Raw genomic sequence first — 27,260 nt, 5'->3', positions numbered from 1 at the left:
GTAGTGAGTTTGATGTGTGATTAAACTCGAGGTTCTGTGGGGTGTGGACTGGATTGATTCCATTCCTAGAGCTTCCGAACAAATGGGTTTTTGGGGTGCGGACTGATGAGGCAGTGAACCCGAGGTTACCCCGTGAGTCAGTCAGAGCTCCTCCTGTCCGATTTTAGGGGGAAATTGGGTCAGATTTATAGGGCGCGCAGAAAAAACACCACAGACACAGTGTGATCAGCATGGGAAAATCTCAAGAATAAAACTGGGAGTTGTGGAAAAATATGATACAGCGGTGTTTTGCCAGATGAGAAGTTTATCTATGTATCATGTTTTTACTCTTTGAATTCATTTTATTACTGTACAATACATCTCTTTTAATTTCTTTTATAACTGTTTTAATTTTCCTTGCTTTTATTTTGTGATTATTTTAATTCCTTGTTAAGCACTTTGAATTGCCATAGTGTATGAAATGTGCCATATAGGCCTAAATAAACTTGCATTGCCTTGCCTTACAGAAAATGTTGTTTAAATGAGTTTGCACTGTAACAAACTCACTTTGAAAAAAACTTTTACCATCTTTTCCTCTCTAGAAATCCGAAGAAACTTCAGTCAATTTGGACTGGAGCTCAACTCAGACGTAACTAGTTGCGAGCACATTTGTCAGTCATCGATTGCTCTGCGAATGACTGTCATGTCTTCCATCCGCACGCATTGGGAACCACATGGTGGGAAAGTGTCTCCACACAGAGTGAAGTTCGCCTGTATACAGATGTGTTTTCTATATAGTTTTGCCGTCTAACAAAATAAAATGTCGCAGGTACAGGCCCGGTTCTTCACCGAAAACAAAAAGTGAGTATATATAGTGTGCTTAACACAAATAGCTGAAACGTTTAGCTGTAGCTAGATAAGAGATATTCAGCTGAATTTGCTTAGTAGTATTTGCAGTGTTCATAATGATGGTAGATGTAGAGTGTGTATGTATCAGTTGTAATATGCTCTTCCCTGTAGGCATCTGATAGATGATGTTCCGTTCTCCATCCCTGCTGCCTCTGAGGTGGCGGATCTCAGTGGTGTCATCAACAAGCTGCTGGAAGCGAAGAATGGTGAGCTTGTTTAATACCAGGCATTCATTTAGACGTGTTTTTATCTTGTTATGGTGCAGCATACTTGCCCACTATACGACTTATTAAAAATCATTTTCCCAAAATTGTGTGTAATCTAATTATAATATCCGGTCACACTTTACAATAATGTCTCATTTGTTAACATTAGCTAATGTATTAACTAAAATGAACTAACAATGAGCAATACTTTTGTTACAGTATTTATTAATCTTTGTTAATGTAAGTTAATACAAATCCAGCTGTTTATTGATTGATCATGTTAGTTCACAGTGCATTAACTAATGTTAACTTAACAATACTCCATTTGATTTTAATAATGTATTAGTAAACGTTGACATTAACATTAAATAAGATTAATAAATGTTGTAGAGGTATTGTTCTTTCTTAGTCCATGTTAACCTTATTGTAAAGTGTTACCGATTCTCTCTGTTGATTTAATGATTAGATTCTGACTTTTGAAGCTGCAGCGCTTGATTATATTTTTCTTGTATTTTTTTTATTTTTCATTTAAATTCACATTATTGATGTCTCTTTTTCCAGCTGGACACAAACATGTTGAGTTTGATTTTCTGGTTCGGGGACAGTTTCTCCGCACTTCACTGGCCAATCACATGGAGACAGAGAACATCTCAACGGTATGTCATTGCATTTAATGTAGTCTCACCAACACATATCTATAGACCGCCTACAGTTTGTTCACTGACCCTTTGACTATGTTCAGACTGCAGGTAAATGGCCCAAAATCTGAATTATAATTTTTTGCCCATAAGTGACATTGTCATGACAGTGTGAACAGCACAAACTATCACATGTTACTTCCCTACTATATAGCAGGAAAAAAAATCAGTATGGCTGCATCCGAAATCGCATACTCTCTTGAGCAGGTACTTATTTTAAATAAGTAATCACTTCACGACCACTAAAAGAGTATGTTCTATATAGTATGAATATGTTGTGTAGTAAACATAATCTGGACATACTACATTCGGCATGTTGTCATTCACAAATCCTCTCCAGTAGCCTCATGGGATATTAAAGTGTCCATCGTATGCACGCTTCAGAGTACTTTTGCCTTCTCTTTTATGAGTGCTGTGAATTTAGACATACTACTTTTGTCACATACTGTTTTTCACCTACTATATAGTAGGGAAGTATGCGATTTTGGATGTAGCCTTTGAGAAAAGAGTCCAAATTCATATACATAAAACAGTAGACAAAATATACCCGAATGACATGCTACTTCCGGCGAGATTCTGAAGTGTGTATACAATGGACACTTTTACTATCCCATGAGGCCACAGGAAAGGATTTATGAATGACAGTGATCAATGGTAGACCAATGACAACATGACAAATATGTCTGGGGTACCTTCATAATATACACATTCGTACTATATAGAACATACTTTTTTAATGGTCACAAAGTAATTACTTATTCAAAAGAAGTACCTGCTCTGCGATTTCGGGACACAGCCTATGTGAGACTAAGCTTAGTAGTTCACCTAAAAATGAAAATTCTCCCCTTTATTTTATTTATTTGCCCTCGTGCCATTCAAACCCATACCACTTCTGTTTGTCTTGGGAACTTGTTTTTAAAGATTCTCTCATTATTTTTATCCATGCAACTAAAAATTTCACGCTTTAGAAAGCACAAATACATTGTAATAGTAATCCATATGAATTGGTGTGACGTTTAGCTTTTTTCAAGCTGTGTTTAACGGTTAAACTGTTATGAAAGTGAAACGGCTAATCTGTTAAACATGCTAAAACATATATGATGCTCGTGTGTGTGTGTTTACAGGAAGAAGTGGTGGAGATAGAATATGTAGAGAAGTTCACAGCCCCACAGCCAGAGGAGTGTATCATGCACGATGACTGGATCAGCTCGGTGGAGGCAGATTCTGAATGGTGCGCTTCATCCAAAACATTCTAAACAGAAGTCAAAAATGTATTTGCTTGGACAGTTTTGTGGCTGATCTATTCAAGTCGTTCTCTGCTTTGTGCCCAGGATCCTCACAGGCTCTTACGATAAGACTGCACGGATTTGGTCAATGGAAGGGAAAGCTGTGATGACTGTGGCTGGACACACTGATGTTGTGAAGGATGTAGCCTGGGTGAAGAGGGGTAAGAAACGTACAAGTGTTTATTTGATAGATAACCAGTATGAGATGCCTAATATGCATTTATGTGTGAATCTGAGTGTATTTATGTATTGATGTTTAGGAGAACTAATGTTGCATGAGGTTTCTGAATTTGTCCATTTGATGGTTCTGTGGCTTTTAGATGGTCTGAGCTCTTTGCTCCTGACGGCATCTCTTGATCAAACAATCATGTTGTGGGAGTGGAATTCCGAACGGAATAAAGTGAAGGGACGACACTGTTGCCGAGGACACGCAGGAAGTGTAGACACGGTTGCCGTTGACCCCACTAGGACAAAGGTTTGTGTGTGTTCGTTAGTCTTTCTGTCTGTTTGACTTAACTGTATGATGTACATATTTATTTATAAATAAGTACTTTTATTCATTAAATTAATGAATTTTTATTCATAATATGCATTAAATTAATCAGAAGTGACATTAAAGACATTTTATAATGACACAAAAGATTTCAATTTCAAATCGGTTTCTACAAAAATATTAAGCAGCACAACAGTTTTCAACATTGATAATAAGAAATGTTTCTTGAGCACCAAATCAGCATATTAGAATAATTTCCTGAAGAATCATGTGACACTGAAGACTGGAGTAATGATGCTGAAAATTCAGCTTTGCCATCACAGGAATAAATTACATTTTATAATATATTAAAATAGAAAACAGTTATTGTACATTTTAATGATATTTCACACAGTATTACCGTTTTTACTGTATCTGTGATAAAATAAACAGCCTTCGAGAGATAAAAATATTTAAAAAATCTTACCATCCCCCAAAATATGAACAGTAGTTTATGTATATTTTTGCTTTTTTAATAAATATATATATATATATATATATATATATATATATATATATAATATATATATATATATATATTAATATTTGCACCAAAAGTAACATATTTGATTGGCTAGTTATGTCTCATGTTTTTTTTCTCTTCAGTTTTGCAGTGGCTCATGGGACAAAATGCTAAAGATATGGTCAGCAGGTACGTTTTTAGAAACCTTTTTTCTGTGAAATGTCCTTTTGAATTACACAAGGAAAAACATCCACCATCAAAAAAAGAAACCAATGAAAGGTTGTATAGTAATACATTTATATAAACCGGCTTGTATTGTTGTCCTCAGTGCCAACAGAGGAAGAGGATGAAATAGAGGAACCCAACAGGCCACGCAAAAAACAGAAAACGGAGCAGATGGGGCTCACACGGGTGAGTATCTGAACATGTTCTTGACTCAAAGACCCTTGCTATCAGTTAATGGTTTGCAGTTTCATAAATTCTTGTTCTGCTCTAGACTCCCCTCATGACTCTTTCTGGCCATAATGAGGCAGTGTCCTCAGTGCTCTGGATGGATGCAGAGGAACTGTGCAGTGCATCATGGGATCACACCATCCGTCTGTGGGATGCAGAGACTGGCGGGCAGAAGAGTACGCTAGTGAGTGACACCAGTTCTTCATAAAAGTAGTAATAGATAGAGTTGGGAGTCAAGAATTTTTCACCACAAGACTAGTGGAATAAACGCATAATCTTTAACCTGTTAAGCTTCACCAGAGCACGGGCGCTCTGAAGCGTTTTTTTTTTAAATAGTTCAAAGTTACTATCATAATTAATGTTATTAACTTGACAAATTTTACATCATTAAAAAGATATAAGACTCAAGTTTCAGTATTTGACCACTATTGTATTCTGAGAAACTTGTAGTGACAGTTATGTCTTAATTTGTGTCAGGAGTTATGAAATTAAAAAATGAGCCGTTACCTTTAATATGAATTATGAGCGTCAGCTGCTCTCATTAAAAAAAAAAACTCCCGTGCGATCGTCATGACAGCGCTTGACAAAATAACGTCCCTCAGGGCTTTTAGCTCAAACATGTGCAGATTTGGAGAAATATTGATAGATTCTCATCGGTTTACATCAGATTTCTATAGACAGGAATAATGTTTATTGAATTTATACCCAAATGCGTCGATGTAATCATTATGAGCGCTGGATAGTCTGATGTACTGTGTTTTTAATTCATACTGGCAGTCTGAGGGCGCTGTTTGTTCAGTAAAGTCCATATATGGATCACATGAAGAAGAGCCATAATCATGTGACAAGGAAGTCTTGCCACAACAAAGCTTCCAGAGATCGCTGTAAAGTGCAGATAAAGATGTTTTGAAGACAACAAACATGATTGCAATGATATTTGAGTTACCTGTGTTCTTCAAGCCATGCCAGGTATTTAATAATAATAGATTATATTTATAATGTTATGCTAATCGATATAGATTTCATCATCGTGCAGAACACTATAAATACATTTTCGGTCGGATTTTTTTTTATCTGAAGCCAAATCAGATCACAGAAGATTATTTAAAACACTCGACTTGCGTTATAAAGTAAGTTTGGAGAACAGACATGGTTTTAATCTCATAAATGGTCGTGTATTGATGGTGTGCTAAGCTAACATGCTAGCTAGCCCAGGTGCACCTGCTATACCAGCAGTTATTGTTTTATGATTTTTTTCTAAATAGGAATGCTTACTGAAATGTTTCAGTGCATTTGATACCAGTTTCAAATATTTAGTGAGAACTTTGATAAAAGAAATTAGGGTTTGAAACCCTATGAATAGCCTGTGAATAGCCAGTCGTTAGTAGCTATAATGCAGACAAAAGAAATGCATATATTTAGAACCATAACCAGTCTGGAGAGGTGTAAATGTGTGCAGGGGAGACTGAGACTGAATGGGGCTCGTTTTGCACCACAAAAACAATAGAGGCAATAGACTGAATAGATGACTAAACATCAGTTTGCATTGAAGATACTAAATCAGTCTAATCAAAATAAAGTAATTTGACATGATCTTGAAAAACATTTAACTAAATACAGAGTTTTAGACTTATCATTTTCAGATTTTAAATATAAAATGGTCACACATATGGCTTTAGCTGCAGTGCATTTCTAGATTGCTCCAGGGCCAACTTCAATTTTATTTTCATGAAGATGTTTCATAAAAATAAATTTCTAATAACTTTACAAAACTTTGAAGCTATTTAAAAAAAAAAAAAAATTCATTATGACAATAATTAATTCTACATTTACAATAAACTACCAGGTGTAAGCTTTCAAATGAGATTTGTGCTTTTAGTGCAAAGGGTTCATGAACTGTATCTGTTTCAGTTTGGGAATGCCATTTCTGGGGATTTTTCAAAAGTGGGCTTGCAGCTTAACAGGTTAAGGGCTGCTGGATTTAGAGACTGGTGTTCTTGTATTGCAGATGGGCAGTAAGGTTTTCAACTCTATCTCATACTCTCCTCTGTGTCGCCGTCTGGCCTCGGGCAGCACCGACAGACATGTGCGTCTATGGGACCCAAGGTCTAAAGGTGACTTTCAGAGATTCTGTATAATGATGCCCTCTCAAACTAACAGCTATTTTAATTGCTCATCTCACTTTTTTATTTTCTTCCAGATGGCTCTCTAGTTCTCTTGTCACTGACGTCCCATAATGGTTGGGTGACGGTGGTCAGGTGGTCTCCATCTCATGAGCATCAGCTGGTGTCAGGATCTCTAGATAATGTGGTCAAACTGTGGGATATCAGGAGGTGTGTGACTCACAGAGACTTTGTACCACAATACCGTCCTGTTCCTGCATGTGTGTCCCTAACAGTCTTGGTTTCTTCTTTACAGCTGTAAAGCTCCTCTGTATGATCTTGCTGCCCATGAAGACAAAGTACTGTGTGCTGACTGGACAGAGAATGGGGTACGTCAAACCATTCAAATATTTAAAACTCTAAAAATAAAGATTTACTTTAAACTGACACATTTTGAGTTTATTTGTTTTTGTTACAACAAAAGTACCAGAGGTACATCAGCTTAGATAGCAGAAGATGGGAACATGGAAAATGGTTTAAATGCATATAAACTATTTCATAGGGTCTTTAACTCTTTCCCCGCCATTGACAGAACCCTTTCACTGTTATATGGTAGAGGGAGCTTTAAGCATCTTCTGAAAGAGTACAGAATCTCTGGATCAAAACACAGGTTTCTCATTTCTTATTTGTGCATCCTCGCTTCCTTTCCTCGCGTCTCAGCTCCACCCCCCCGTAGGATGCGAGGGAGGGATGCAAGAAAAGAAAATTAGGATGAAGGAATCAAGGAAACCTTTTTTGTATACTGGAATATCCTTGATCACTTGAGCGTCACTTTAAAGCGTCGCTCAGAGGATCTGCCCTTATGTTGTTGAATTTTAGTTATTTAAGAAATTCATAAAGCAAGATGCCCTGTTGAAATATGTGAGATGTATGCTTTATTTAAACTGCAAAAGTAAGGCATAAATTAAAATTGTGACAGATGTGAAGTGGGCGGAGAATGTATACGTGCGTCAGGTTTCTCGACAAGAAAGACTTCCTCATAGGATACACCTGTGCATCCTCGCTCATAGCTCCTCTGGAAGCTTCCTCACCTGGCAGGGAAAGAGTTAACTGTGATTAAACTTGGAGGATATTTCTGTGGGTGTATCTCAATCTCTCTTTTCTTTGTCTGCTTTTCTCTCTAGTTGATTTTGAGCGGAGGAGCAGATAACAAACTCTACACATACAGATACTCCGCCTGCGTCTCGTATGCAGGGGCATAGAACTGTCTTCTCTCTTGCCAAGACCGCCATGGGAACATAAGCAGCGTCTCCTTTGCTTTATAACAGGAATTGTATTCTGGAAACCAGCTACAAACAGACAAAGACCACCTTACAGCCTTAGAGAGACAAGTGTAAAACCATTTTTCATGTGTAAAACCATTCTTATGCTCGGTTTCGCATCTGATTCAATGGGTCGATTTATGGATGAATAGTTTTAAGAATTGATTTGCACAAATTTGTTCTTCTGTTTCACGATTAAGGCCTATTGTCTCATTCAGTTCTTGAGTAAATTATCTAATTCAATTCAGTGCAACAATTTACATAAGAGTGGGTTTACCAATGATCTACACATAAGTGCTGCTCATGGTTTATATGTAAGGCATAGTCTTATGTTTTTGTTTTCTTTGATATTCAGTGTTTAATCCTATGATGCTCAATACAGTGTCTGAAACCAGTCATGTGTCTGTTTTTACTCTGTTGCCTTTTCATATAGAACAAATATTAAATTACTGTTGTTTGAGATTGGTAAATTGTGAAGTGTTCTATAGTTTTATTTACTTTAGAAGTTATATGTTTTGAATGTGAGTTCTTCCACACATAACGTTCTGTCATTAAATATTATACCTTTCCAGATATCGTTGAACTTTGGACTGTATTGTATGGAAATAAATTCTAAGTTAAAACGCCAACGGTGTTTTATTTCACTGTATTTTGAATGATATTGATATTTAAGTTGTAGCTCTTTGATAGTTTGCGCATTTACACGTGCAGCCTGCAGGTGGCGGTAGGTGTCCGGGGTTGGTTTACATTTCTCGGATCGTTTTTTTCCGTAGAGAAAGAGCGTGCTGAACATGGCCGCTACAGCAGTGACGTCGTAATGAATCCTCTTGCAGTTTTATTATTAAAATGTGTTAAACCATCACCCAGTTCACTATAGGTTAGTGTTTTCTAGGGCTGACACCATGGGAAAGAAAGATAAGAGTGATCGAGGTAAGATAGACGCCATTCTTAAGAAATAAATACATGAATTTAATCAAAACAGTTTGATGGACCAATGCAAGATGTGCTGTTATTGATATCTAAGTACCATGTTTAACTGATGTAGCAGAGAACATTACGGTGGCATGATTGTTAAAAGATAACCATGAGCTTATTTTTGTTAATAACCCTCAACAAATGTTTAAATACATTACATTCAAGTTCAATAGAAATCACATCAGAGTGTATTTTATTTAGCCAAAATGCAGTACACTTGAACCGTATTTCAAAGACAAAGTATATTATTTCCGTGTACTTTTTCACAAAGGTTACAGTGTGGATATTGCTTCTAAATACTATTAAAGGGATAGGTCACCCCAAAATGAATATTCTGTCCAAATTTACTTACCCTCAAGTTGTTCCAAACCTGTATGAATTTCTTTCCTCTTTTGTACACAATGGAAGATATTTTGAAGAATGTCGGTAACGGTAACTCGAAGAAAAAATTGTATGGAAGTCAATGGCTACCGTCAACTGTCTGGTTATCGACATTCTTCAAAACATCATCTTTTTTCCTTTCCCCTCCGTATTGTACATAACGTTATCCCTTTTAAGTTTTTTTTTTTCTGTTTATATGTGGACAGTTTTCATGGCATCTGTCTGTATATAGTTTATGTGAACTCAGATATGCTCCTGATGTGGTAAATAAAATAAAAATTTTGATCACAAAAAAACCCCATCATCTTTTGTGTTCAACAAAAGTTAGAAACTATACTAAGGACACCTAAACCAGCAAGATTTGAACTAAAATTCAATAGCAGGATTGATCATCACCTGTTTAAATTGCTGAAGTAGTTGTTTATTCACTTTAGATAAGAAGTCCAAGAAGCGTTATTATGATGAGGAAGAGGAGGATGAAGAGCTGGTAGGCAGTGAGTCTCAGGAGGCCATTCCAGCAGCTGCTGGGAAGCAGGTGGAGGAATCCAGCACTAAACTGGATGAATATGGAGCCAAAGACTACAGACTACAGATGCTTCTCAAGAACGACCATTCTTCACGACCCCTTTGGGTGGTAAGACTAAAAATCCTTGATCGATTAGCCATTTACAACAGAAGCCACCACCATTAAGAGGGTCCCTATCCCTTTATCTGTGTGTCTGACTCTTGTAGGCTCCTGATGGTCACATCTTCCTAGAGGCTTTCTCTCCCGTGTATAAATACGCTCAGGACTTCCTGGTGGCGATATCAGAGCCAGTGTGCAGACCCATTCATGCGCACGAGTACAAGCTGACGGCCTATTCTCTCTACGCCGCCGTGAGCGTCGGCCTGCAGACCTCTGACATCATTGAGTACCTGCAGAAACTCAGCAAGACCTCTGTGCCTGATGGCATAGTGCAATTTATTAAGGTGTGTGTGTGAGCTGGCAGTCAAATCTGTCTGAATTTTACAATTTCAACAATTTCTATATATATATATACCAAAGCCACTTATTTTCTCTCTCTTTGTTCTTCTGCAGCTGTGCACAGTAAGCTACGGTAAAGTCAAAATGGTCCTGAAACACAACAGGTCAGTTTGTTTTTTACACATTGTTTATTATTTAATTCTCACTAAAGTTAGTTACGTCGTTGAAAACTCTGTTTATTGAATATATAGCCTATTGAATGATTTGCTGTCATTTCATTGGATAATGGGTGGCATTTTGAGCAGCTGGTAGTATGTAGTTAAGGGGAAGTTGGTGAATTGTAAACAATTTTTTGACCATAAACTCTTTGGATTTACTTGAACTTGAATGAAAATTGTTAGTTTTGAATCTTGAGATTGGATGTTCTTGATCCTGAAACTTAATTGTTCCTTTAATGGTGAAAGATAACTTTATTGTCGACTATTACTCAAAAGCTTAGGATCTAAAATATTATTACAATCTGAAATAACTATTTTTTTATTTTAAAAATCTTAAAATGCAATTTATTCCTCTAATGGCAAGGGTGAATTTTAGTCTTCAGTGTCACATGATCTTCAGAAATCATTCTAATATGCTGATTTTGTGCTCATAAAACGCTTATTATCTTCAATGTTGAAAATGGTTTCTCTTTTTAACATTTTTGTGGAAACCGTAATTTTTTCAGCATGCTTTGATGAATGGAAAGTTAAAAAACAGCATTTATTTAAAATAGAAATCTTTGGTTACATTGTGAATGTCGTTACTCTCAGTTTTGATAAATATATTGCATCTTTGCTGAATTCAAGTATTAATTTCTAGTATTAAAAAACTTTTGAATGGTAGTGTATGCACTTATGTATGCCACCTATGAGTCCTTATAAACTAGACTGTGCAACAACCACAGGGCATTAATAGTGCAGACGAGTAAGTTAAGACATTGGGTCTTAACTTAGAAGACATAGAACTTCTAACGCCTAATTGAGTACGTGTGTACGCACATGAGTTCGTTCTTGATGTCCTACCGTTAATGAATTTGGAGTATTCTAAATGAGCAACAGCATGCCCAAGTTAACTCACTTGCATAAAACACACCAAAACCATGTCCGCGTATGCACAGTTAGTGAATGAGAACCTGTGTGTGTGTGTTGAGAACAGGTATTTTGTGGAGAGTGCGTTCCCTGATGTCATTCAGAGGCTGTTACAGGACCCTGTGATTCGGGACTGCCGTCTTCGGTCCGCTGATGGTGAGGAGACTGAGCTCATCACTGAGGTCATCTCTAGCAAATCAGCAGTGAGTATGAATACATACACAGTCTCAATTTTGCATACAGCACAAAAACATGTTGACATAAAGACACTTATGGCTCGTTTCCACTGAGGCGTACGGTACGGGTTGGTACAGCATGATCCGGCTAGCGTTTCCACTGCCAACAGTACCCTTACTTGATAGGCGTGGTGTTTGCCGGAAAGAAGAGATCGACGTCATTTTCGCGCGAAGAAAGCGACATTAAACAACAATGGATGACAGACAGCAGATCTTGTTCTTGCTTCTCGGCATGTTTGTCACAAGAAACAAGCGCTGGCATTTGGCGTTTCTCAATACCAAGTAGCCACGCAAAGTCCGACTCAGGAGAATGATCCCGAGGATGCGAGTCCAGTAATTCTGCTGATGGAACAGCGCGTTCTTGAAAGCGCCACTCAGCTCGCTCTGCTACTCCGGTTATGTACATTTTAGGCAACAATAAAACGAAATATGTTATAAAACACGACTCTGCTTTTTTTCGATTTAATTTAAATACATTTTAAACATTATAAGCACACAAATGTGGTTCAGGCAACGCATGGCCTATTGACTATATTCACTGCATGTATGTAACGTTATATTTATAACAAAACTAAATATAAAACACAACCCTGCCTCTTTTCGTTTAAATTAAAAAATATGAAACATATTCCAGGCAATGTATTGCATATTGCATTGGTACAAATGTTGCAATAAACAACATTACAGATCTTGTAATAAAATAAAAAAATGACAAAACTATCTATTTTAGTTGAATTTCAGTTTTTATCAATAATAGCCATTATAAAAGTATAAGTAAAAGGTACAAAAAGATATACAGTAAAGCTTTAATAACATAGAGCAAACAATTCAGTCAAATATACAAATTCAGGGCTCAAATATATGAAACTTCACTTAGCCTTCTGCCAAAACTATTGGCCAGGGAACGAATTATAGATTCACGAGACCAAAGATCGCCTGTTAGGTCTGTACAAGACGAATTATATTTCATGTTTAACCACTACAGAGACGTCAGAGTCAGCGGCAAACATCAGAATGACTAGCCGGGGAAAGGCTGCTCCAGGCGGGGTGCACGAGCGCCGAGCGTCCGGTGATTGCTTATGGATCTTCAAATTATCATAAATCTATAAATAAACCACAGATTTGAGCTATAAAAAACTACTTTCTCGCCTGAAAAACTCTTAAAACTAAATTTCGTGACACAATAACAGTAGTATTATATTTCAACTGTATGCTTCTAATGCCCTTGTAGCACGCGCAAGTGACGATACTCTGTCAACCAATCAACGTTCTGGAGTGAGTCTAGCTCCACCTTTTAGTACCGTACCACTGTGCTAGGTACCCCAACGGAAGGGTACCCAAAAAGTGGTACGGTACGGTTCGGCTTTTTGGTACCATTCACAACTTTTGACAGTGGAAACGCAAATAATTGCGTACCGAACCGAACTGTACCGTACCGTACCACTCAGTGGAAACGAGCCATTATAGCAAAGCAGAAGGCTCTTTTTTGGTACCAAAACCTGTTGCGTCATCCTGTCCAGATCTCAAAGTCTCAGCAGGACAATGGTGGTCCATCCACCTCCCAGCCTGCAGATGAGCAGCGCTCAGGAACTCAGGTGCCAGAGGACATCTTCAGTTACTACGAACAGATGGATAAAGAGGAGGAGGAGGAGGAAGAGACGCAAACAGTGTCATTTGAGATCCGTCAGGTGTGTGTCTGACTTGAATGAGATGTTACTTCATTGTGAATTTATAGTTTGTTTACCTTGACAGTTCCTCCATTGACTTTAGATATACAAAGACAGTGCACTCATATTACTATGAATGGGAGAAAATGCAATGTGCAATATGGCGGAATAAGCCCCGCCTTCTAAATAAGTCCCTCCTTCACCCCCGAGTGTAAAAAATGTGTATTGGCTGTCCAATCGTTAGATTAGAGCATTCAATTTCACGCACAATAATCGAATTCCTTCTTCCTGTTTCTGCTGAACCTTGGTAGGAAATGATTGAGGAAATTCAGAAGCGCTGCATTCAGTTGGAGTATCCCCTTCTGGCAGAATACGACTTCCGTAATGACACGGTGAACCCTGACATTAACATGGACCTGAAGCCCACCGCTGTGCTGAGACCATACCAGGAGAAGAGTCTGAGGAAGATGTTTGGGAACGGTAGAGCTCGATCTGGAGTCATCGTCCTGCCTTGCGGTAAACTGTCTCTGAACATCTGCACAGTGTTTGAATTATTTCTTCCCAGAAGCAGGTGATGCCTAGTCCGGTACAGACTTTGGATTATGTAATTACAAAATTAAATGATATTATTTAGCCACAATAAATATGATCCGATCCGTTTTTCGTTTCGAATCTCCGGAGGGCGTTTTAGTGTAGACGGGTCAAAACGGAGGACTTTAGAAACGATGACGTAGTAGAGGCTCACGCTGGGCTCTATGATTGGGTGTCATCAGTCATGGCGTATATATCTTTGCTAGCAGCTGTTGTACAAGTAAATTCTGCATTTTACAACGCTATAACTGCCTACATGCGCCTTAGTCAAGCTATTATTCGAGCGATCTGTGACAATTCCCGTGTGCAGCGGCGGCGTTGACCGTACATGGAGCGTCGGTTTGGGGTTAACCCAGAGCGTGGTGGGATAATTTTATCAATGAAGTTGTGTTTACACCGGCACGCGCATGCCCAGTGTTGGTGAATGGTCACGTGATCCGCGTTTTCAGTCGTTTTAATGTGGACGGAGATCAATTCTAACACGCAGCTAAAACGCTGGTGTGGACGGAGATCGTATTCGTTTTAATTATCTGTTTCTAAACTAAAACGCAGTAGTGTGGATGGGGCCTCAGCCTGGATGGATATTTGTAATAATTATTAATGAAATATTCATTTTCCAGCAGGACAATTTTACTTCAATAAAGTATTTCTTTGTGATCAGTAAAAATACAAATGTATATACATATAAAAACTGTTGAATTAAGTACTTTAACATTTTTTGTCACGTTTAGTCTCTTCCGTTTGGTTATCACTTTCAACCATCACAGTAGGGGTGGGTGATGTACCGGACGTTTCTGTGCTGCATGGTCACGAAAGCTTATTGTTTGCATGCGTTTTTAAGCATTGTGGTTTAAAAACAAGTGCTTTGAAACTGTTGAAGAGCAAGTAGCAGGGAAAGATTCTCATTTCAGTATATGTGCGCGCTCTCTGAGAGATGGTAGTTTGTTTTCGTTGCTCTTATTTAATCAGTTACCTTTCTTCAGTTAGATTAAGAGGTTTTTTTTAGGCTATTATTCGTTTTTTTTTATTATACTGAAAGACGATAATTGATAAGAATTATGAAATTTCAATGGTATAAAAATGTTTGATATCATTACCTTATTTAAAGCAAATATAACTATATTGTTGTGATATATATCGTTATCATGAAATAAAAGTACCCATATCGTGAAATAAGATTTTGGTCATATCGCCCACCCCTACATCACAGTTTCCAATTCAATTGCACAATAAAATACGGTTGTCAATCTAGAAACTTTATAGTGTACTTTAGTAGCATGAAAAACTCAAAGAATTTACGATTGAGTTACCAGAGCAACTCGGGGTTAGAAGCTATTTGAATGGTATTATTGAGTTAAAATAAATTGAATCTACATTGACGTCTTTTGTTATTCTACTCTTCTTTCCCACAGGTGCTGGTAAGTCACTGGTAGGCGTCACTGCTGCCTGCACAGTGCGTAAGCGCTGCCTGGTGTTGGGAAACTCCTCTGTGTCAGTGGAACAGTGGAAGGCTCAGTTTAAGATGTGGTCCACCATTGATGACTCCCAGATCTGCCGTTTCACTTCAGACGCTAAGGACAAACCCATCGGCTGCTCAGTGGCCATCAGCACCTACTCTATGCTGGGCCACACCACCAAACGCTCATGGGAAGCTGAGAGGGTCATGGAGTGGATGAAAAGTCAAGAGTGGGGGCTTATTATTCTGGATGAGGTGCACACAATCCCAGGTAGGCTGTGTCTGGGAGTGCAACTTGACAAAATGTCAAGCAAGAAATCACATCTTCCATGCTCATTTTTTGGTCACTTTGTTTTTGTTTTCCTCACTTCACAATAGTTAGCTCCACCCACAGTGAAATGTCAAGACAGAAAACAATCCGTAATGCAGTCATCACTGCTTTTGGTTAGATTTTAAATGGCGAATATTTTTAACAATTTAAGTCAATGGGAAATTTTCAATTTGCAGTCTTAAATGGTTAGTTTACCCCAAAAATCTTGTCATCATTGACTCATCCTCGTGTTGTTTAAAAAAAAAGATAAAATAATTACTGTACTGTAAATAGTGTATCCAGTGTAGACAGCGTCAGTGATTAAAATGGGTTCTATTTGCCTTTGACGTGATGCTCACATCCAGTGTATAGGCACATGCCTGCCGTTAAACGACTGAATGCCTGTGGGTGGGGCCTATGATGTATAACCATTGTCGATGTCTTGCTCTGGAGGCAGGCATATGCAAATGTATATGATCATGTGATGTCACAGGTCACCCAATATCAAAACAAGCTGTTTTTCAAGCTTGTTTTTCAAATGGAATTTTTAAATGTTTTAAGCTATGAAACTTGGTACAAAGACCTCTTATATGTCAAAAGATCAATGCTAATTTGATTTCTCATGTCATGTCCCCTTCAAATTTCTTAGTTTAGAAAAACCAAAAGCAGCCACCTAATATCAAATTTACAGCAAAACAAAGTTTTAATGTCTCTAATGTAACTTCAAGCTCAATTTCAAGCAGAAAATCACGGAGCAGCAAAATAAAATTGAATATTTGAGGAATCTTCTGATTGGCTGGAATTTTGTCATTTTGCTCAGCATTCTTTCAACGAGGACAGAGAAATTATTTGAAACACAAATGGAATGTAAATGAAAACCAAACAGATTCTTGACTCTTTTGTGCTTTGTCTTGCAGCAAAGATGTTCCGTCGTGTTCTGACGATTGTCCAGGCTCATTGTAAACTGGGTCTCACTGCCACACTAGTGAGAGAGGACGATAAGATTGTCGATCTTAACTTCCTGATCGGGCCGAAGCTCTTTGAGGCCAATTGGATGGAACTACAGAACAATGGTTACATTGCTAAAGTCCAGTGTGCTGAGGTGAGCTGGCAAAAATATAAATTTCACAATGTGAATTGTTAGATTGATCTCTGAATCGTGTCGGGGGGTCAACAGGGTGTATGAACTTATGAAACATTGTATTTAGAGGCTTTGGAGTCTGGTGCACAAAGAAAATACAATACTGTTATTCAATATTGCTGAATATTTTTGATCGTACTAAACAAACCCAGCACACTCTTTAGCCACAGAAGCAGAAAAACACATGTTTTGCACACCTATGCATTGTTCACTGAGTTCTGAACACAGTCTTCACAAAGAGGCTCTATTAAATAGTAAAACTTCCAATGCAAATCAGGCTATTTATCACATTTTTGGTAAATCTTTTAGCATGGTTTAACTAAAAGAAAAAATATTGCTGTCAAATCAGTCAGTGAGGCAAATATATAAATTAGACGTATAGCCTAAAAATATACAAAATTCCTACAGACTTTCAAAAAAGTATTTTCATGGAAATTTCTATATTCATTGTAAATGTTTCTGGTTATGCTTTTTATTCTAGTGAAGTTAAGTATTACTATGCAGTTTTATGCTATGTGAATAAGAGTGTCTGGTTAATCTAAAAACAAATATAGATCTTATAGATCTTAACTGCAGAAAGTGTTTAGAAACGTGAATCTAATATAAAAAAAAAATTGTTAGATTAAATATATATACTGTATATATATTTTTTATATAATTTTTTTAAATGTTTTATATATATATATATAACTATATATATATATATATATATACACTCACCTAAAGGATTATTAGGAACACCTGTTCAATTTCTCATTAATGCAATTATCTAATCAACCAATTGGTTGTTGGTGCCAGACGGGCCGGTCTGAGTATTTCACAATCTGCCCAGTTACTGGGATTTTCACGCACAACCATTTCTAGGGTTTACAAAGAATGTTGTGAAAAGGGAAAAACATCAAGTATGCGGCAGTCCTGTGGGCGAAAATGCCTTGTTGATGCTAGAGGTCAGAGGAGAATGGGCCGACTGATTCAAGCTGATAGAAGAGCAACTTTGACTGAAATAACCACTCGTTACAACCGAGGTATGCAGCAAAGCATTTGTGAAGCCACAACACGCACAACCTTGAGGCGGATGGGCTACAACAGCAGAAGACCCCACCGAGTACCACTCATCTCCACTACAAATAGGAAAAAGAGGCTACAATTTGCAAGAGCTCACCAAAATTGGACAGTTAAAGACTGGAAAAATGTCGCCTGGTCTGATGAGTCTCGATTTCTGTTGAGACATTCAGATGTTAGAGTCAGAATTTGGCGTAAACAGAATGAGAACATGGATCCATCATGCCTTGTTACCACTGTGCAGGCTGGTGGTGGTGGTGTAATGGTGTGTGGGATGTTTTCTTGGCAAACTTTAGGCCCCTTAGTGCCAATTGGGCATCGTTTAAATGCCACGGCCTACCTGAGCATTGTTTCTGACCATGTCCATCCCTTTATGGCCACCATGTACCCATCCTCTGATGGCTACTTCCAGCAGGATAATGCACCAAGTCACAAAGCTCGAATCATTTCAAATTGGTTTCGTGAACATGACAATGAGTTCACTGTACTAAAATGGCCCCCAGAGTCACCAGATCTCAACCCAATAGAGCATCTTTGGGATGTGGTGGAGCTTCGTGCCCTGGATGTGCATCCCACAAATCTCCATCAACTGCAAGATGCTATCCTATCAATATGGGCCAACATTTCTAAAGAATGCTTTCAGCACCTTGTTGAATCAATGCCACGTAGAGTTAAGGCAGTTCTGAAGGCGAAAGGGGGTCAAACACAGTATTAGTATGGTGTTCCTAATAATCCTTTAGGTGAGTGTATATATATAATGTTTAATGTATAATATACCGATAATAAACTCCATATATTCTATATACTTTTAAATGTTTAATCAAATAGAAGCTTCATGTATTAGTGACAGTGAGAGTTTATGGGATAAACCTTGTGAGGAGCTCATCCATGTAACTAATCCCCTTTATTTTATTGGTGAAGTAATCCTATATGTACCGGTACTTAAAAGACATGATCACTACTGTAGACTATGAACAGGTTTAATTTCGGCTTCTATTCACATACATAGAGCACATCAAATATAGTAAACAGCAGCTCATATTTGCATGAACCAGTGAGGTTTGTTCTTATCCATAATTTGAGCTTCCGTTATTTGTACATGTGCTCCATGTATGTGCATTTGTGTCCTTTCAGATGACTTTTTGGGTGTTGTATAGAAAATTTAAAAAGCTGTATGTATTATATATTAGTTTTTTGAATGGGGCTTGCCTGTGTGTGCTTTAAAACCTACATTTCCCTTGAGTGTTCACAGTCCCTGTATCTCTAGGTATGGTGTCCCATGTCTCCCGAGTTTTATCGTGAATATGTGGCCATAAAGACGAAGAAGAGAATTCTGTTCTACACCATGAATCCCAACAAGTTCCGTGCATGTCAGTTCCTGATCCGCTTCCACGAGCGGAGGAACGACAAGATCATCGTCTTTGCCGACAACGTCTTTGCTCTGAAAGAATACGCCATCCGTCTGAACAAGTAATGCCTTATTTTATTTGTACACGGTCACACACTCGTGCATACACCAGCGCTTTTACCCCAACATTGTGCTTGCAAATTTTTTTTTATTTTTTTTATAAAGTTTGTTGTAGAGCTCAACTTTTTCATTGGCCTCTTATATGTATTTCCCCCATTTATTTGCTTCATAGCCTTGAAATGTTTTGAGTTCTAAGCCATGATTCAAACCAACCTGCTCCATAACAAAACTTAGATTCAATTAGGGCTGGGCAATATATTGAGATTATCTTATAAACAATATAGGATGAGGCAATACCGTTTTGATATTACGAGCGCATTGAAAAATAGTGGAGGACTGCTGCGGGGAAAGTGCATAATCCAATTGGTACTAAACATGAGACATGCTATATTAATAACTCGTGAGATATTGGTAACGCGTTTAGTTCCTCTTACCAGTTTTACATTTAGTCTGTGCTTTTGTTTTTATTTATTTGCATTTTTATTTTAGTGAATTTAACTTTTGCTTTAAAAAGTATTCTTTTTGTTTTTGTATTGTAATGTAGTTGTTAGAATGTATTGTGATTTTAACCCTTTTTTTGTACATAATATTTAGTATAGCCTACATGGTTACATTCACTATATTTGTTTTCATAGCTTCAATATGAACATTGTTTGTAGGATAACACTGGGCAGGATGTGAAATATAATTTTCTTTAAAAAAAAAAATACAGAATTTTTTTCATCCAAATAGATAAAAGTAGAAATATCACCCATTGACCTACATTCAATGCAAAGATGTATTTGAAAATCAAGACAAAAATACTACATGTATTTTAATTAATTTATGCATAAATTAACTACTTGTTATTGGTTTTCACACATAACGCTTGCTAAATTACTGTAAAATTGCCAGATTGAAAATCTGCTGTTCGTCCAAGTTACAGCTTTTTTTGGTGGTTTCTCTTTTGGTGGAGCTTTTAGGTGGTGTAGTTTTTCATTGAGAATTCAGCAATTAAACATGATTTTTAATCACTCTTTTACAGAAGCATATACCATCACCTAACAACCTCAGAGGTCATGCTATTTCCATTTTGAAAAGTTTAAGCAGTATTGCTAAATGAAATCTTTTGAGGACTAGTAAAAGATTTGTACTAGAGTAAAATCAACAAAGCCATAGCTTACTAAAAGCCTGGAAAGGAGCAGCTTTTACAAAAGAGATCCACACACTGCATGAACTCAAATGTTCCAAAAAAGGATTTTGATTGTATGTTGTAAGGCCATGATGCAAACCTGAAAAAAAGAGTAAGACCAATCCTGTGTGTTTGTGTCTGGGTGCTCTAGAAAGCAGCAAAAGTTCTATTGGACTGCCCCTGGCGCAACCTGTAATCAGCTTTACTGTTAATCACTTTAACTTTGCCAAATGAATGGGCTTTTCCTTGTAAAGTGTGCAAAGTAGGCCTTCTTTCAAAGAAATTGAAAGGCTACACTCTTAAATCTCTTGCTCACCCGAGAGGTTTTTCGGGGACTCAGCAGGAGCCTGAGGGTTTGTGAGGTGAAATTTGCAAACGTTTTTTTTTTTTTTTTTAGAATTTTATAGTTTATAGTATAATACATGTCAGTGTGATTCTGCTAGAAATATGCTGTGTGCAGTGCTATTCCATTGCATAGGTCACTAATCAAATTTGAACAAATTTCTAAACATGTAAACCCCTTTGTACACTCTTAAAAATAAAGATTCAAAATAAAAATAAAACATTTTAAAAATCGGAATATTTTGCGCAATGGAAAGGTTCCCTGAATATTAAATGTTCTTTGTGGAACCATCAATGTCAACAAATAACAGTTTTATAATAGTGTATGAAGGGTTAAAGTATCCTTCAAAGCACAAAATATGGTATGTATGATTTTTTTGATTTATGTGTAAATGCACACATACCACCAGCTAATTACTCTTCGACAATTATGCCATAGAAATATAAAGAGCTACCGCAAAAATGGAAGTACATCTCTCTTACACTCTCTCTTTTCAGACCGTATATTTATGGACCCACATCTCAAGGAGAACGTATGCAGATCCTTCAAAACTTTAAACACAATCCCAAAATCAATACCATCTTCATCTCCAAGGTAAACTGCCTTTCTCTGTCCATTTCCTTGTGAAACTGTGGATAAGTATTTTAATTTAAATTTTTGAGGTGTTATTCTTAGCATCTTTTACACAAGTAAAAAAGTCTGCAACCGATGGAAATCAGTAATGCTATTCAATTTAAATGGCATCTAATGAAATATCAACAGCCCTTTTACACAGTCAGGTGTTGCTGTAAAGGAGAGTTCAGCAGAGGTGGCTGGCACTGTTGTGGCCCTTTAATTCCTTTCAGATCTTGACATTCCACCCATTTACAAGAAAAGCACATTTCTGCAGTTTAGGTGGTTTAATAACGTTCTTGTGTCTAAGATCATTTGTCATGATGACCTGACAAAGCAAATTATTGGACAAGCTTTTTTTTTTTATCATACATACTTCTATCTAAATCAGCCAACAAACTGAGCCTCTCTGCTGAATCTGATGTCCAAAACATCATAAATCTAAATGTCTTTAAACTTGTATTTCATTGCTGAATCTTGTCCAGATTAAACCCTTGTGTCCACAAGTCATGGTAAAGTAAATCAAGTAATTTTTGGGGGGGATGCTAATGTTGCCGAAATTACACACTTCAGCTTTAATTTATATGGAAAAATAGCCTGGTTAAAACCAGACCATTCTCAGTTGTAACTGAGTTATGGTCTGGCAAAGCGTCATAGATAGACAAATCATTTCCAGAGGGGCATCACCAACGGACGTCGCGGATAGACCTAAAACCAATCAGAGCGATGAAGGAGATGACGTATGTAGAGCGGGTGTTGTTCTTTGCTCGGTTTTTAACAAAAACGAAACGTTCAAATCACTTAAAACAGACACGATAGCTGATTCGAACGAGTGATGTTCGACGGCGGCATCCATCTTTGTAATGTAGGCTACAAAATCTGCTTCAAAATCCCAGCGCTGTCGTCATCGTGTAAAGCCCGCCCCAACGTTTCTGATTGGTGCCTCGATTTCGACGGATTGGAAATGGGCTTGAATGAGCTCTTTGCCAGACTAACTTTCAGAGCAAATCTAAATTTGCCGGAAGTTGTCTGGGTTTTCCCAGGCTAATGGAAAAATGCATTACTCATTTTGAGCAAATACCAAGAGATCAAATATCCAACAAAATGATGGGCATTAAAAAAAAAGCATGGTCAGAAACATGCATGTGGGTTAAATGAGAAACTGATTTTGGGGATGCTGTTCTGACCTTATTAACTTTACATTCTACCTTAATGCAAATGATTGGAAATGATTTAGTGGGGAAAGTGATGCACATGTGCTGATATGATTGTCCTTAAAAGTCAGGCTATTCAAATAAGATAAGAGTATCTGCATGGGGAAAGGGCTGTAGGCAGGGTGTTTAAAGAAGGTATGTAATAGACCTTATAATAGCCCCGCCCCTTTTCAGCGCTGCACTCTTTCTGTCTTCCGGTTTGTATTTCCACAACTCTTCGACAATGACGCCATAGAAATATAAAGAGCTACTACAAAAACGGAAGTACATTTTTACGGTTGTCCTTAAAAGCCTTTGAATAACCAAAAGCACAATTATGAAGAACACCAAATTTATTTTGTTTGTTTATTTTTGATCCCCATTAAATGCCTTTGACTTGTTCTGCAATAAAGTATAAGCTTGTTTAATTATGATAAAGCATTCTATCTTGTCAACAAAATGATCAAGAAACTGTGTGTTGACTTTGTTCATATCACAGAATATATCAGAAAACATTTAGTGATAAAAATGCTTTTTAGTTTTAGCTCCAGGAAATTAAGGATTTACTAGTGTTACTGCACTAACTGAAAGGCATTGAAACGTACTTACAGTGTTTTACATTTTGAAATGCAACAACACACCAAGTTGAACTTGTGTAGCTAGGTCAAGGACTTTTTCTCATATTTGTTCCCTTTATCTGGTTTCACGTTAAAGATTTAGCCATTTTGACTTTGTCTAGAGACACGAACAGCTTTCGTTTTAGCGCGAGACGCTGCAAAAGATGCGATGCGCAACTGTCAAACACGTCCGTCCCTTGAAAACCAATGGGAAAGAAGCGCAGTGGAATGGAAAATTGCGTTCTGTGTGAATGGACCCTTATCCTGTCTTCTCTCGTTCTCTTCTTCCGTCAGGTAGGAGATACTTCATTTGACCTGCCGGAGGCAAACGTGCTCATCCAGATCTCCTCTCACGGCGGTTCCCGTCGTCAGGAAGCTCAGAGACTGGGCAGAGTCCTGCGAGCCAAGAAAGGTAGCAACACTTCCACCATCATTATGGGAGATAGACCATTTAGACTGTCTAGTTCTAAATTGTTAGATGTTTTCTGAGATCTTTTAGAATTTATAGTGAAGGAATTTCAGTGAAATATTTTAGGATGAATTATTCCTTTAACCATTTAACCAATCGTACAACAAAATGTCAAACAAAAGCTGTATATAATACTCAAAAGCTGTATATAATATATATATTTTTTTTAATAGGTATGGTTGCGGAGGAATACAATGCTTATTTCTACTCGCTCGTCTCTCAGGACACACAGGAAATGGCTTATTCCACCAAGAGACAGCGCTTCCTGGTGGACCAGGGTTACAGTTTCAAGGTTTCAAGGCTATATGTGAACGCCAAAAAAAATTTGATTATTTTGATTGGGAATGCTAACGAAACCGGAAGTTAAATTGGGTCTTGGTCTGTCACATATTCTTTTCGTCTCTTTTCAGGTGATCACAAAGTTGGCTGGGATGGAGGAGGAAGACTTGATGTTTTCCTCTCGTGATGAACAGCAGCAGCTCTTGCACAAGGTTCTGGCAGCATCTGATCTTGACGCAGAAGAGGAAGTGGTGATAGGAGAAGTGGGAGGGAAGCTGCAGGTATCTCCACTCGTTTTTGTTTCTTTCTGCTGCCTCATTTGTTTGCTCAGTCTGTGTCCGTGTTGTATTCTTGGCTCAGCTGATCTTGATCATTAACCACAGAGACGGCAAACACTGGTCTTAATGGTTTGAATCGAGTAGGGATGGGACGGTATGAAAATTTCATATCACGATTATAGTGTCCAAAATTATCGTGATTATCAATGTTATCACGGTTTTGTTAAAATTAGATGAAAGTGTTCAAAAAGAACTGATGCTCACACTGAAAACATTTCAACAAATTTTATATTTGAAAATCAACAAACAACAAATAAAACAAGCAGCTCTATGCAGTTTTTTAAGCAAGATTCTATTCTGTGGCATTTCCTTCTTTATAATGACCGTCGTCAATAGCAACGCATTATTACACGGCGCACATCCATGTATCACAATTAACGGACGCGCGCTCTTGTTTCATTCAAATACAACTTGCCGTCTTGCGTCTCCCGTTTTATCGGAGTTGATTTATTGTTTACAGAGTTTGATCATTTTGTTGTGATCATCTTGTCTGGACGATTGTTTTGTACGCTGTACAAAATGGATTTATAAACGAGTAAGATTTAAAACATTAATCTCAATTCAATATGTCCCCGTAATTATGTGGTAAAAATAAAATCGGTGTAACAAGTGTACAATGAAACTATACATTACTATCCCTTAAAATGTCACTCTTAATAATAGTCTTGCTTGAAGTTGTTCGTTCGTCTTTGGCTCAAAGCCACTTGCTGCGAACTTTTCTTCGCGGATGCTTCACGTCTATTTTAAGTGGGTGACATAAAATATTTCAACTCAAAAAAACATTTCGTGCCCAATTATTTCCCAGACGTAGTTTTGGTATTGAGGTCAAAGTTAACTTGCCTTGCGTTCGCTATACAACAGTGGGTGATGTGATGGTCACACAAGACGACTCGGAAGATTTGAAGTGTTTCTATTGCAGCGACTTTTTGTTCGGCAGACAGGGTCGATCAAGTTTCCCTCAGGACTTTTGTAAAAGCCAAAATATGACCACACCTCAGATTTCGTCCTCTTAAAAGGCTGAAAAATCTCCCGAACACGAAAAATCTCACTGCCTTCCGCCATTCCTTCTCGAATAAAAAAAAAAACATTGTGCGCTGCGCCTGCGTCAGACTGTTGCTGGCTTGACAGGATTTACAGTGAGTTATTAAAATCGCGATAATCAAACACGGTTTTAATGATAATTAAATTTTAAACGATAATACTAACCGTCAGTATATTTTATCGTGGTTTATCGTGAAACCGGTAATCGTCCCATCCCTAGAATCGAGATTGCGATCTTTTAACGATTAATCGCGCGGCTCTATATAGTTTGGATAGAAAACAACTTTCTTCCAAACTGTGCCTTTTTTCCCCTTAAGCTTTAAACTGGCTTAAGAGTGAGTAATTTAAATGTTTAGGTCAACTGAGAACAGGTTTATAGCACTGATGTACATTTAAGCATCATAAGGATTGTGTTACACCGTGTCCTTACCAGACGCGATGCGATTTCAGCGACAAATAATTTGTCTGTCCACACTAAACGCGACTGCGAAATGCGTAAAAATCAATCATAACCCACAGCCAATCAGAACAGATCACGGTGTTAATCTGTAAATGCGTTAAGATGCTTTACGTTAACCTGCTTTATGTTACCCTGCTTAATGTGCCAGTGAAGATTATTTTAATTAAGAACTGTTTTTCTGTAGTTTTCTCGCCGTATGGGAACTATGAGCTCCATGTCTGGTGCAGACGACGCAGTCTACATGGAATACCAGGCGTCCCGCAGTAGCAAGGCTTCGGGAATCAAGAACATCCATCCACTGTTTAAACGCTTCCGCAAGTGAACATATTCACGGACCGAACGAAGCAGCGACAGCATCTGGAGGCACCAGGACCAAATAATGAACTTCCAGCAGCAGGACGGCCGGCATATTCATAAAAGACATGTTATGGCTGTTTTCTCAGACAGAGGCATTTAAAGACTTTCTTTCAGAAAGATTCATGAATCTAATTTCTGTAGTATTACAAACAGGATGTTTGTAAATATACTGTGATTTGTTTGAATTTGTTATGAGAAATTTATTTGCAAAGAAAGAAGAATTTTGTACAGTATGTAAAAGCCCAAACAGAACCTGTTGTTGAAATGTACAGGTAAACTTTTATCAATTAAACATACTTTGGTAGCACTAATAAGATTTTATGCTTTTACATTATTGCATTAGGTTACTTCAATGAACAATATTTACAGCATGTATTAATCTGTATTGATTTTTTTTATTGTTCACAATGCATTAATTAACAGTAATGTATACAATGAAACAGGAATAATTGATGGTGGTGTGCATATTCCACATATTTTGCAGGGTTTTGTCCATATTAACACTTTTTCTTATGCATCTATTACATTTACAAGGAAAAAAAGAATGCTTTTAACTCCATTACAATTTCTTACAAGTAAACATGTCATATGTCATCATGCTCGCATAAATGTAACTCTAATTCTATTTGAACAGCTAATTAAAAGTACTGAGGATGCATTTTTTTAGAAGAATGGTTCACCACAAAAAGTAAATGTCATAATTTTCCCACTTTCATTGTCATTCCAAACCTGTATGACTTGCTTTAATAGATCACAAAATGAGAAGTCCTGAAGAATCTTCATGATTTTCCTGACCATCATGAAAGTGGATTTTTTTTCATCATAAAGTCCATACAAGTCATGCACTGTATTCCAAGTCTTACGAAGCCATATGAGGCTTAAGGATCATTTTGAAATTGATGTTGTTTATTCACTTTAACTCTAGCTTGACAGCATTACTTTGACTGACTGCAAGCAGTTTGGACATTCTGCTGTACATTATACTCATTTTGTATTCCATGGAAGTTAGTCATTCATTCTTTGAAAGATGATCGGTGTGTAAATGACGACAG

The 27,260-nt window shown here is 37.5% G+C and overlaps 2 protein-coding genes across 2 annotated transcripts; both read left to right on the top strand.

Moving 5' to 3' along the window:
• Positions 1 to 683: 683 nt before the first annotated feature.
• wdr12 (WD repeat domain 12) lies at positions 684 to 8,013 on the top strand. Its single transcript, XM_056266803.1, has 13 exons — positions 684 to 840; positions 1,000 to 1,094; positions 1,656 to 1,750; positions 2,917 to 3,023; positions 3,124 to 3,239; positions 3,399 to 3,553; positions 4,217 to 4,262; positions 4,402 to 4,484; positions 4,570 to 4,710; positions 6,535 to 6,640; positions 6,727 to 6,859; positions 6,945 to 7,017; positions 7,813 to 8,013. Exons 1-13 carry the CDS (start codon positions 800 to 802, stop codon positions 7,888 to 7,890), a joined length of 1,269 nt encoding a protein of 422 aa, XP_056122778.1. The 5' UTR covers positions 684 to 799; the 3' UTR covers positions 7,891 to 8,013.
• Positions 8,014 to 8,720: 707 nt separating this feature from the next.
• On the top strand, positions 8,721 to 26,313 carry ercc3 (excision repair cross-complementation group 3). The gene is made up of 15 exons (XM_056266801.1): positions 8,721 to 8,880; positions 9,741 to 9,940; positions 10,039 to 10,275; positions 10,385 to 10,434; positions 11,465 to 11,600; positions 13,154 to 13,321; positions 13,612 to 13,816; positions 15,304 to 15,618; positions 16,575 to 16,759; positions 19,128 to 19,330; positions 21,340 to 21,436; positions 23,559 to 23,676; positions 23,907 to 24,025; positions 24,144 to 24,293; positions 26,036 to 26,313. The coding sequence occupies exons 1-15, from the start codon at positions 8,853 to 8,855 to the stop codon at positions 26,171 to 26,173; spliced, it is 2,349 nt and encodes a 782-aa protein (XP_056122776.1). The 5' UTR covers positions 8,721 to 8,852; the 3' UTR covers positions 26,174 to 26,313.
• The last annotated feature ends 947 nt before the right edge of the window (positions 26,314 to 27,260 follow it).

Source organism: Rhinichthys klamathensis, unplaced genomic scaffold, assembly GCF_029890125.1.
Source record: "Rhinichthys klamathensis goyatoka isolate OS25496 unplaced genomic scaffold, OSU_Roscu_1.1 h1tg000254l_1, whole genome shotgun sequence".
NCBI lineage: Eukaryota > Metazoa > Chordata > Actinopteri > Cypriniformes > Leuciscidae > Rhinichthys > Rhinichthys klamathensis.
Note: the sequence above shows the minus strand (reverse complement) of the source record. Positions and strands in the feature narration are given on the sequence as shown.